Source organism: Bactrocera dorsalis, unplaced genomic scaffold (assembly GCF_023373825.1).
Source record: "Bactrocera dorsalis isolate Fly_Bdor unplaced genomic scaffold, ASM2337382v1 BdCtg078, whole genome shotgun sequence".
In the NCBI taxonomy this organism is placed as follows: domain Eukaryota; kingdom Metazoa; phylum Arthropoda; class Insecta; order Diptera; family Tephritidae; genus Bactrocera; species Bactrocera dorsalis.
Window position 1 is genome coordinate 64,576 of NW_026038129.1, and position 10,318 is coordinate 74,893.

Here is a 10,318-nt window from a genome sequence, read left to right on the forward strand (position 1 = left end):
CTTCATAGAATTTAACGAAATCGCCTCACCGTCAATTCCGTAAAGTGAACGCTGCTACTACCATTTGTTTTATACCGGCTTGAAGAATCACGGAACTCCGTCATAATATCCGAACCGAAGCAGCAGTTTTAATTAATAAGAGTGACACCTAATATCATGCCGATGCCTGTGAGCCCTACATACGGGATCCCCCAAGGTGAGATAACTAGTAAATCACCATAAGCGAACGAAATGGGTAGAACACCTGAAGTCATACAATCTCTCTGCCGTAGCGAGCAAGCTTTGAAATACTGTCAAATCCCTGTCCAATTCAAGGAGATACGACGATAATCGTGTCGGAATCCATTTTGACGGTCGTGCCTTCTCGAACCCGAAGGCGTGAGCGTGCTCCCTTTATACTGTACCTTTCGGAAGAGAAACAATGTGTTAACCGACGGGTATGCAAGATGCCAAAAGACTGCACACCGATTGCTTTCACCATCGGGGAGGTTCTGAGTATCATTAACAAATCAAAGGCATCTAAATCCATCGGCTCAGAAACCAACTCACTTATCCTCCTTCTCGTTTCCTGGGCATCCTGTTAAGTGGCTTAAATGACAGCTAACAGGACTTAGATACTCGCTACAACAACAGCAACAATAGGATAAAGGATATGGCTACCATAAAAATTGAAAGATTAAAATCATATCCTTGTATGGAAAACTTTTTAGTTGAGAAGTTGATGTCTTCAAAAAATTTGGCATAAATTAATGTTTTAAGGGGCAATTTATGTCCGGATTTTTCTTAACAATTCTGTAATATAAAGGTCTGTACCATTGACAACCACGCAATGGCCACGGATTAACCTGTCAAAAAGCCGCTATAATTATAATTATCCGGCATTATTTCAAGTTATTAGAAATAAATAAGCATGTGGGCTTCAATAACTTCCGAAAAATAAGGTATCCCATGGAATTTTTTCTCATAAATAGATTAGTCAGCAATTCGTGAACCAAATTTAATGTTTAATGGAATTGGCAGCTTTATTTTTATTTAACGGTGCTAATATTTATTAAATAAATTTTATACAATTTCATATATGAACAATAGTTTTATTAAATTGAATTTATTCGATACCTCCAAAAACATATGCATATGTACATAATGTTAATATATTTGATAATATATGCGCACATATGCATTATGAAATAATAATAAAACTTATCACAACTTTTTAGAACAGGTTCGACATATTAACTTATTTGTATATATGTATGTATGTGTGTATATTTTTGAACATTTGCTGATTATTCTCTTCAAAACGCAACCCTCGAAAAAATCTACATTTCACGCTCACATTAACTTTTAGGTACATTAAGCCTTAAATTATTATATTCTTTTTTAACAACTAATATTTAGTCAATTGATTTGTGTAGATCGTTGCTGGATTAAATGATTGTTTTTTTGTAATGAAAAGGGGCGTAAGGGTATCAAGTGGGTATAGGGGAGTTGTATCGACTACTAATGCATTGCTGCACCACTCCATGGCGAACTGCACTTGTTATCTCTCGAACTGCAGCACGTATTCTTTTAATGGAACTGGTAAATTGAGGCGGTTGACATTCTGAGCAAGTTTGCGATTGACCGCCTCATAGATGGCAATACGAGCCATTTGCTTTAGACTACGCGGTTTACGATACAATGAAGTGATCAGAGATATCAATTGTTCGGTCTTTTTATTTGGCACCTGCGCCACGTAGAAATTGTGCAACGATTTAAGGCAATTATATAACGGTCCATGTTGCATTGTTAAGAAAAACAGGTGTATGATTCGTGTGAATGTCAGTGCTGGATCATTTAGTATGAATTCCTTTTTGGTTATCAAAATTATATAGTAAAAAAGCAAGTAACGGGAGTGTGTACGAAACGAGTTGCGAAATGTGCCTTCTCCACCATTGTTTGTGCCGGCGCCTGCGCCATTGCTACTGCCACCAGTGCACAGCGTTTCACCAAAGCTGGCAATTTCGTTGGAAAATATTGCGCTGCCGGTTGTCGCCTGACTACTCAGTACGATGTTGGGATCAGCGCCATACTGTATTAGTGTAAGTGTTAATTCGTAGATGCATTGCATGTCTGAGCAGTTGCGCACATTTTGTACCATATCGCATACGGCTTGCAGTATATGCGGATACGTTTGATTGCAATCAAGTCCATGTTGCAATAATAATAACAATATATTCTTAATAAAGTCGAAGTTTGTTCGTTTTTGTGCATCACAATTAAGCGTAAAATTTTCACTAACAGTAAATACCAATACATGAAGTGGCGTCAAATTTGAGCGATATGAGCAATTCGGATTGGCGCCATATTGCAGTAAAATGCGAATGCAATTCAAATAACAAACCTGGAAAATAACGGCATTCAATTAATAGATCATTGCTTTATATACCTTGATGTATTCATACCTTCATGGAGTGGGTAAAATGATGCAGTTGATCCTTATTAATCAATGGAACAAGCAATACCATTATTGGTACTGAACCATCACGTCCCACAATATTCGGGTCACCGTCTTCTTTGATCAGCATGTTAAGCAATTCAAAGCATACTTCCCAATCACGCACATGTCGAAATACACATGCCAATGCACTATTGCCCGTTTGGTTAATTGAACTCTTAGCACCGTTTTGTAATAGAAAACGAACAAGATGTAGAACATCCCATTTGCTCCACTTGTCGTAACCATAGCTTTTCAAAAACATACAAAATTTATATATATAGTTAAATAAATTCATGTATTTTAGAATGAAATAGTTACCGCGCTTCCTCTAAAGCATAGCGCACTATTAGAGCATGAAGTGGCGTATTGCCTAGAGAGTCCGGTTCATTGATGAGTTCTTTGCATCCTCGCTCTAATAAAATTCTTAAGGTACTTAAGGTATCTTCAGCCGATTTGCGCGCCGCAAAAATAACTAAAAAAAATAATAATTTATTCTTATCTGATACTGAAAAAGCATATTTTATTTTTGTCATTGCGAATGCCTTAACTAACATTCCAAAAACACTTTCGTTACTTACCAACATGCAGGAGTGTCATTTGTTGAGTACAGGTGCGTACAGTTGTCACGGCACCATGTTGTATCAGAAGCTCCAAAAAACGTCCTTCATGCAACACAGCCTGATGAATGGGATAATATTCATCTTTAATTAAATTAATCTCTTCCGAACGTGTAATAACTAATTGCTGTACACAATTCCAAGCGCCACGTTCACAAGCCAAATGTAGCAGTGGCTTCTTAACCCGAAAGGGTACCTACAACGAAATGATTCAGTGATATTTTATTTTTGAAAAAGTTACCAAAATTACCCAAGGGTCTTCCATTTTTTGTGCTAATATATTTAGTACATTAATTTGATCACCATCAATAGCATAGCAAACGGCGTTCTGTAACTTCGTATTTGCACGTTCGCATACATTTGGCGCAGTACCAACATCATCATAATTGCCATGGTACTTGCCGCTTTCCTCACAGTTGTGTGAATGTACACCTGGAAAGCACATCCGTGAATCTGTGTCGATTCTTGCCCCATGCTTTAAAAGCAATTCGACGCACTCTTCATATCCTTTCAAACAGGCTATATGCAATGGCAGTGAACAAGGACTACGATTAACGTCTGGCCTATGTCGGTGTAGCAACCACTTGGTGAGGTCGATGTGATTAAGGCCCACACTACGTTGAAGTATGTTATAACCGCAATCATCGTGTATTACAAGAATATTTTCATTCTAAATAATATGATCCAAATATGCTCATTATCAAATAATATTACAACTTAAGAAAAATATTAGTTAATTCACACCTTCGGAATTTGCAACAGAAGACTTTCCAATGTCTGGATAGACACCTTTGGATTGGCCCGTAAAATTTCAAAGAGCGTTTGAATACGTGCCTCTGTAGCCTTGGATACTTTATGGCCGTCACGATGTGAAAGCAATGCTGACCCTGATCGAAACACCTGACCCATCTTTTTTCAATGCAAACCAAACAAGTACACAAAATGTTAAAGCAAGGCCAGCTTTTGTTTAATGTACGACGATAAAGGCCAAGTGAGAGCACGTTTAAGGATAATGGGATGAAATTTGTTTAAATAACATACGTCCCAACTATTTCATTTTTACCAATATTAACGTAAATGATTTCAAGAAAATAAGCTGAATCCTGCAAATATTGAACGAAATTGTATTTATTGTGAGTCGTTACGCCTTTGCTATTAGGAACTTATGTGAGGAAATAGGGTTTGAGAAATTTCTATTTGGTTGGCTTTATAAAGAATTTACACTTGTCTGTTTACTTTCGTTTAACTGGTATTTTAACTAGTTTTATCAAAAAACGCTATATTTCATGATGTTATTTAATTTTATTATTAGAATCGAAACATTTTGCAGCAAATCAAACACTTTTTCACGCAATACACACTTTTGACGCAAATAAATTCAGTGTTGCCAAACTGCAAGTATAGAAAGCTAGTTGAAAACAGACTATAAATAGCGAAAATGATAATACAACAAATGTTAAGAAGAAATGACAATATAAAAACATAAACAAATTTGTTTACAAGTTTAAACTCTAATAATTTTGAGTCGAAAGTGGATTCAGCAATCATTTTAAATTTTAACCGATTTTAAAGTTACCACAGCCTGGTATATGTACATATATTATTCGAAAGTAATTAGCATAGAGAAGAACATCGCAAATGACTACGGAGAAGAACGACACACAACAACGTTGACTCCCTTTGGAGAGCTACAAATAAAGGTAGACGTCGAGGTGGCACAATGCCGAGTACAAATGCCCGCCCAAATCTACCAACGGTTGGCGGCCAGCCGTTACCACAACCTGGTAGATATTTGTTTAAAGTTGGTAGCTCAGAGGACAGCATATTGTATGATACTAAAGCCTGTCGGCTCCCAAAGCTAGCACTTCGGGGAGCAACAAAAATACCAACTCTGACGCACGAATAAACATTAATAATTTTTTTATTTTTAACTTGAACGTAGAAACAATTAATTAAATTAAAAAGTCTTAATAAATTATATATATTTGTCTAATATTTTTTATAGAGCAGCTCATACAGTTTTTCTAGTATTAAAAAAAAAATTGTGCACAATATATTGAAAAAAAAAGTTATAGAGCACATTCATAATAATAGCCCTTGCAAATCTTGCAACTTATAGATTTATTATAGTCATCAATTGGATTTAATGAATAAAAGTATTTCTCAAGTTCGCTAAGAATTTCAACTTGCTTATTTTCGAGGAAGTCATATGTAAGATTAGAATATTTTGTGACGCACAGCATAAACATTTCATATAGCACCTTCTCAGTAGGTATAAATGTACGAAGAACATCATTAATGGTATCACCGAATTCGTCCATAAATGTTCTTGTCAAATTCATCAACAGGTAAAAGCTTCTTTCGCACATAAAATTCGCCATCGTGTCTAGTAGATCAATGAAACTATTTGAATTTAATATGTTGCGAACAAATTTAAAGCCAGCTGCAGCGAGGAGTTGTATGGGATTTAATTCACCGTCCAAAGTATAGCTAATTAACAGTGGGAGTTCACTAATAGCATTACCAACCACCGTGCCTGCTGTAGCTTGTGCTAATAATGTACCAATTTGTTGTATAAAAGCCTCTTTAGATGGTATATTATTTACAACTCGAATAAGATCCATTTTATTAAAGTTTTCGCCCACTCTCATACACTCACTTGAAATTTTATCAAATGAATTTCTAGAAATTTAAACATAATTAATAAATTATCACTTAAGTAGTTACATTATTCGCTCACCTGGTCTGTTTTCGAATTGCTCTCCGAAGCGATGCACTGCCACCTCGAGTTGGAATTTTCGTAACAAGTGCTAGATTATTAATTGAATGTGTAAAAACCAACAACGACGACGCAAGCTGTAAAATATCTAAGCTGCTTGGCCCATCGTCATAGCTCTGCTAGGAATAAATTAAGTTATGCCATTAAAAATCTAATAATATTTTATTAAATTCCTTACCAAATACAAATCATAAACAGTATTTACTATGTCAGAGCCAGAGAGTACAAGCGATGTTACATTTACGCCACCAACTGCTACCTTTGCCATCTTAAATCAATACAAATTATATATATTCACATATCTAAGTATTATATACATACCAATGGTACACCTTTACCAGCTGAATTGGCATAAGCTAGCGCATTCATAGCACCAGTTGCTCCCAGACCAGCGACGCCGCCGGCTACTCCTAACCACTTACTTCTAGCTTCCCGATCGGCAAGTGATGTGGACTGACCATGCTTATGGCGATCTTTTAAAAACGTTGCCGACCGCACGGCTGTATAAGCACTCGTTGCTAATGAGACTGCTGTTGCAGCTAACATGACAGGTGCCGCTACCGGCATGACCATTGAGAGAGCAAGGGGGGCTGTTCCTGATATTATTCCACCCACACCTATTGCTGTCTCAAGCTTCCTCATAGAAGATGAATTAGGTGTTGGGCATATTTCTAGGTCGACCTATAGTTGAAAAAGATCGGTTTTCATTCCATTTTTTCAGTTTTCAATAATTAATCTTTCATACAGACATAAGATGCATGTTGTGGTATATATAATTACCTCATCATTTTCATTTAAAGTATAAACTCCATTTGATGGGGCTATCATGGTTCCACTAGGAAGTATATTATTTTTTAAATACTGCTGCCAATTCTGATAGATTCTAGAGTGTTCATCAATAAATATCATACAACAACCAGAACTATTATTTAAAGCTAAAATAAAATCATCCTCATATTATTTCCAATTCAAACATATAATTTAATTTACTACTTACATAAGCATTTGCGAGTTCGTACGACGGGATGAAAGGAAAAGTTGGTCGAGTGTTTAGCAACTTCGTGGTCTCTCTCTTCAGTAACCATTACATAAATAATAGATGAGAGCAGGACACGATTAGTATGCTTACCTAAAGATGGCAAAGGATGAAACAAACTTTACCAAAACCAGCATAACAACTAAATTTTTCAAAAACAAAATAATGCATAAAAATAAATATAATTACGTTGTGACCAAACATTTTGAAATAGATTATTGCGCGCTTTTTGTATTTCATTTTGACGTTGATCATCATCAGGTAAAATGCTTTTGATCTTCTCCTTTAAAATTTCTGATTGTTCACTAGATAGGCTAAAAAAATTAATTTTTGAAAATTAATCAGGTAAATGTATCAAAGCATGTCGTACTTACGAATCCCAAACAATTTCCATACCATGACCACTATTTCGAGCCAAGTCATTTTGTACCTCAAATATCGTGCGATGTATCATTTTTAGTAAAGTATAATAGTATAAGTATATATTTCATATATTGCAATTAATTCGCACAAAACATAAGCCACAAAACAGTAAAAAAAGACAATTCACAAAACATAAAGTAAATAACTCTCGATCTCTATAGTAACCAAGCAGTTATTGCAATGACAACACGAATCCTTTATATAATTCGTCAAATTTACACATACATTCTTTATAAATTTTCTTAACGATCCGTTAATCGTGAATATATAAAAAAAAATGCTCAACTTGAGAATATTGAAAGAAAAATATTTGTATTTCCCCTTCAAATAGAGATTATAGATCAAACTAATTAGGGTTGCATTCGAAAAGATCACAAATTGGGCAGAACTATCGATATAATGTTTTTCGATCACAACTACATCTTTATTATTTTATTATTGGTTCTCTCTGACAGAAATTGAGTCTCTGAATGTTTTGTTGACTCACATGTCTAGGGAAATTAAACCCTCCAAGTCAATTATAGTTTAAATCCCAGGCGATCTACTTGACAACGATTCCAGAGGTTTACGTTAAAGATTGTACGGATTTCCTAAGACGGAATTTAAAAATCTAACCGAAACTCTTGTATATATAAAATCTTTTTCTACACATACATTACATACATTAATAGGTGGATAGCGTTATAAAAAGTAGTAAAATAAATTTAAGATATGATTATCAACTATATAAATTTTTGTATGAAGAAATAAGAAAAATTTATCACACATCATAGAAAGAGTTCTATATCAAATTAATAATTCAATCATATAATAAAATTATTTCTTACAAACAGAGCACGTGTGTGTGAATCGGCATTATTTTGAATTTTTTTTTCAGGTTGCAAGCAATAAATCCAATGAGCAACATTAAAAGACACTGTGTCGATAGTTAGCAACAAATGTTTCTGCGTATAGGCCCAGTCTTATAACACTGATTTTGGTTATCAGCTGTCTTTTGGCCGGTCTCTTATCATAGTTAAGCATTGCAAAAGAAATGCTGCTTCAGCGGGGTATTTTAACAAAATGGGCTATAAAAGCCCCAATCAAAAGCATTCTTGAAAGGGTTCAATTACGCCTTATAAGCCAGAATGCCGAGGATAACAATCCCAATACAATTCCGAAAACATCCACAAAAGATTCGCCACCATCAAATTTACAAAAGAGATCACAAATGCATTTGGTAAATGCTTTGGAAAATGATGTAAACGAACGGCGTGCGATTGACCCAAAAGAAACGTCTATTATATTATTTCCTGGACAGGGAGCACAATACGTTGGTATGGCGGCGCAACTGATGCGATTTCCCTCAGCGCGATCTATATTCGAATTAGCAAATGAAGTATTGGGTTACGATTTGCTCAAAGTGTGCCTTGAAGGTCCACGCGAAAAACTTAATCGTACTGAACATGCTCAACTAGCTGTGATGGTATCCTCATTGGCCGCATTGGAGCAATTACGCGAAGAAAGACCTCGTGCTATTGAGAATTGTGTAGCAACAGCGGGATTTAGTTTAGGGGAAATTACTGCGTTAGTGTTTGCCGGTGCATTGCCGTTCGACAAAGCATTGCGATTAGTACAGGTACGCGCTAACGCAATGCAAGCGGCATGCGATGCTGTGCCCAGCGGAATGGCGCTAATTTTATACGGACCTGATACGCAGGTTGGAACTGTTTGCACACAAGCTCAACAATGGTGCTTGGAACGTGGTGTAGAAGCTCCGTATTGTGGCATAGCAAATTATATGTATCCACATTGCAAGGTACTAGCTGGACATATGGACGCATTGCAATATATTGAAGTAAATGCGAAGGCTCTAAAAATAAGACGAATGAAACGTCTACAAGTAAATGGTGCTTTCCATACGCCGATTATGCAATCCGCCGTTGAACCCTTTGAAAAGGCACTAAAAAACATTTTTATAAAGGAACCACTCATTCGGGTATTTTCAAATGTGGACGGTAAGCCCTACAGAAATGCGACGCATATATTACGTCAACTACCAAAACAAGTAAGTAGTGATAAACGAAAATCACAATTACAGAAATTGATAAACCTTTCGACTTTTCAGATTGTAAAACCAGTAAAATGGGAACAAACGATGCATTTAATGTATGAACGTCGCCAAGGAGTTGACTTTCCTCGAACATTTGAGTGCGGACCTGGCAAAGGATTGAAACAAATACTCGATAAAGTTAATGCGAAGGCCGCGAATACAGCATTCAATGTTGAAGCGTAGTAGCTAAAAAAAACTTGTTTAAATATGAGTGAAATTTTACTTTTAAGTGGTTGTTTTCAATAAAACATTAAAGTTGTTTATAGTAAGATAATCTATTTCGTTTTCTTAACTTAAACTCTATGAACAGTCACGTTGCTTGTAATAAAGTAAATTATAAAAATAGCTAAAGCACGATTCGAATGAGTATATAGTTTTTACCTCTTTTAGGAAATTTGATTTATCAAGAAAAATGTTAACACGTTTGAGTGGTAGGGTTTGCACAAGTTGTCATCGAGGTTCGTTGCATGCTGGACATACATATATTTGATATGTCGGTGTTGATTCTGGATAAGTAGGAGTTTAACCTGCTCCAGTATCCAGAACCAAACTACACAAAGGTTACCCTACTTTCTCGCAGCAACTTGAACTCGTCGCTTGACCAATTTCCTCAGCATCCGGTTAACGGAATTTACCTGGATTTTATCCGCCCAAGGACTGTTTTTTTGGCGATTTAACGCTGATTGGATCGGCGAGTGTAAGATCTTTCCGTTTCTCCGCCGTTTCCATCTGGATGACACAAATTTCGTGGTAAACTTTATATACTGTGTTCAGCGTATGCAAACTAAATAGAGCTATCGAACATAGATTATTTTTCAAGAATAAATCTGAAGATACTGTTATAATAATTGAACTTTATTTATATTTTTAGCCTTTTAATTTATATATATAT

The 10,318-nt window shown here is 35.7% G+C and overlaps 3 protein-coding genes across 7 annotated transcripts; 1 reads left to right on the forward strand and 2 right to left on the reverse strand.

Moving 5' to 3' along the window:
* Positions 1 to 1,068: 1,068 nt before the first annotated feature.
* LOC105224784 (ankyrin-3) lies at positions 1,069 to 4,489 on the reverse strand. Of its 2 annotated transcripts, none has more exons than XM_011202989.4 (7): positions 4,333 to 4,489; positions 3,841 to 4,199; positions 3,347 to 3,766; positions 3,058 to 3,292; positions 2,798 to 2,951; positions 2,445 to 2,727; positions 1,069 to 2,383 (listed from the first exon to the last, which is right to left on the reverse strand). In XM_011202989.4, the coding sequence occupies exons 2-7, from the start codon at positions 4,003 to 4,005 to the stop codon at positions 1,541 to 1,543; spliced, it is 2,100 nt and encodes a 699-aa protein (XP_011201291.1). In that variant the 5' UTR covers positions 4,006 to 4,199; positions 4,333 to 4,489; the 3' UTR covers positions 1,069 to 1,540. The 2 variants fall into 2 exon arrangements, with proteins under 2 accessions (XP_011201291.1, XP_011201292.1); XM_011202990.4 differs by having other exon boundaries at positions 4,319 to 4,477.
* Positions 4,490 to 4,988: 499 nt separating this feature from the next.
* Positions 4,989 to 7,680, reverse strand: LOC105224783 (uncharacterized). 4 transcript variants are annotated; one of them, XM_011202985.4, is made up of 8 exons: positions 7,286 to 7,680; positions 7,101 to 7,225; positions 6,873 to 7,004; positions 6,656 to 6,810; positions 6,197 to 6,556; positions 6,054 to 6,143; positions 5,837 to 5,994; positions 4,989 to 5,778 (listed from the first exon to the last, which is right to left on the reverse strand). In XM_011202985.4, exons 1-8 carry the CDS (start codon positions 7,363 to 7,365, stop codon positions 5,166 to 5,168), a joined length of 1,713 nt encoding a protein of 570 aa, XP_011201287.2. In that variant the 5' UTR covers positions 7,366 to 7,680; the 3' UTR covers positions 4,989 to 5,165. The 4 variants fall into 4 exon arrangements, with proteins under 4 accessions (XP_011201287.2, XP_011201288.2, XP_049317635.1 ...); XM_011202986.4 differs by having other exon boundaries at positions 5,837 to 5,991; positions 7,286 to 7,678; XM_049461678.1 differs by lacking the exon at positions 7,286 to 7,680 and having other exon boundaries at positions 7,114 to 7,225.
* A 619-nt stretch (positions 7,681 to 8,299) lies between these two features.
* On the forward strand, positions 8,300 to 9,700 carry LOC105224782 (probable malonyl-CoA-acyl carrier protein transacylase, mitochondrial). The gene is made up of 2 exons (XM_011202984.4): positions 8,300 to 9,381; positions 9,442 to 9,700. Exons 1-2 carry the CDS (start codon positions 8,368 to 8,370, stop codon positions 9,607 to 9,609), a joined length of 1,182 nt encoding a protein of 393 aa, XP_011201286.2. The 5' UTR covers positions 8,300 to 8,367; the 3' UTR covers positions 9,610 to 9,700.
* Positions 9,701 to 10,318: the final 618 nt, after the last annotated feature.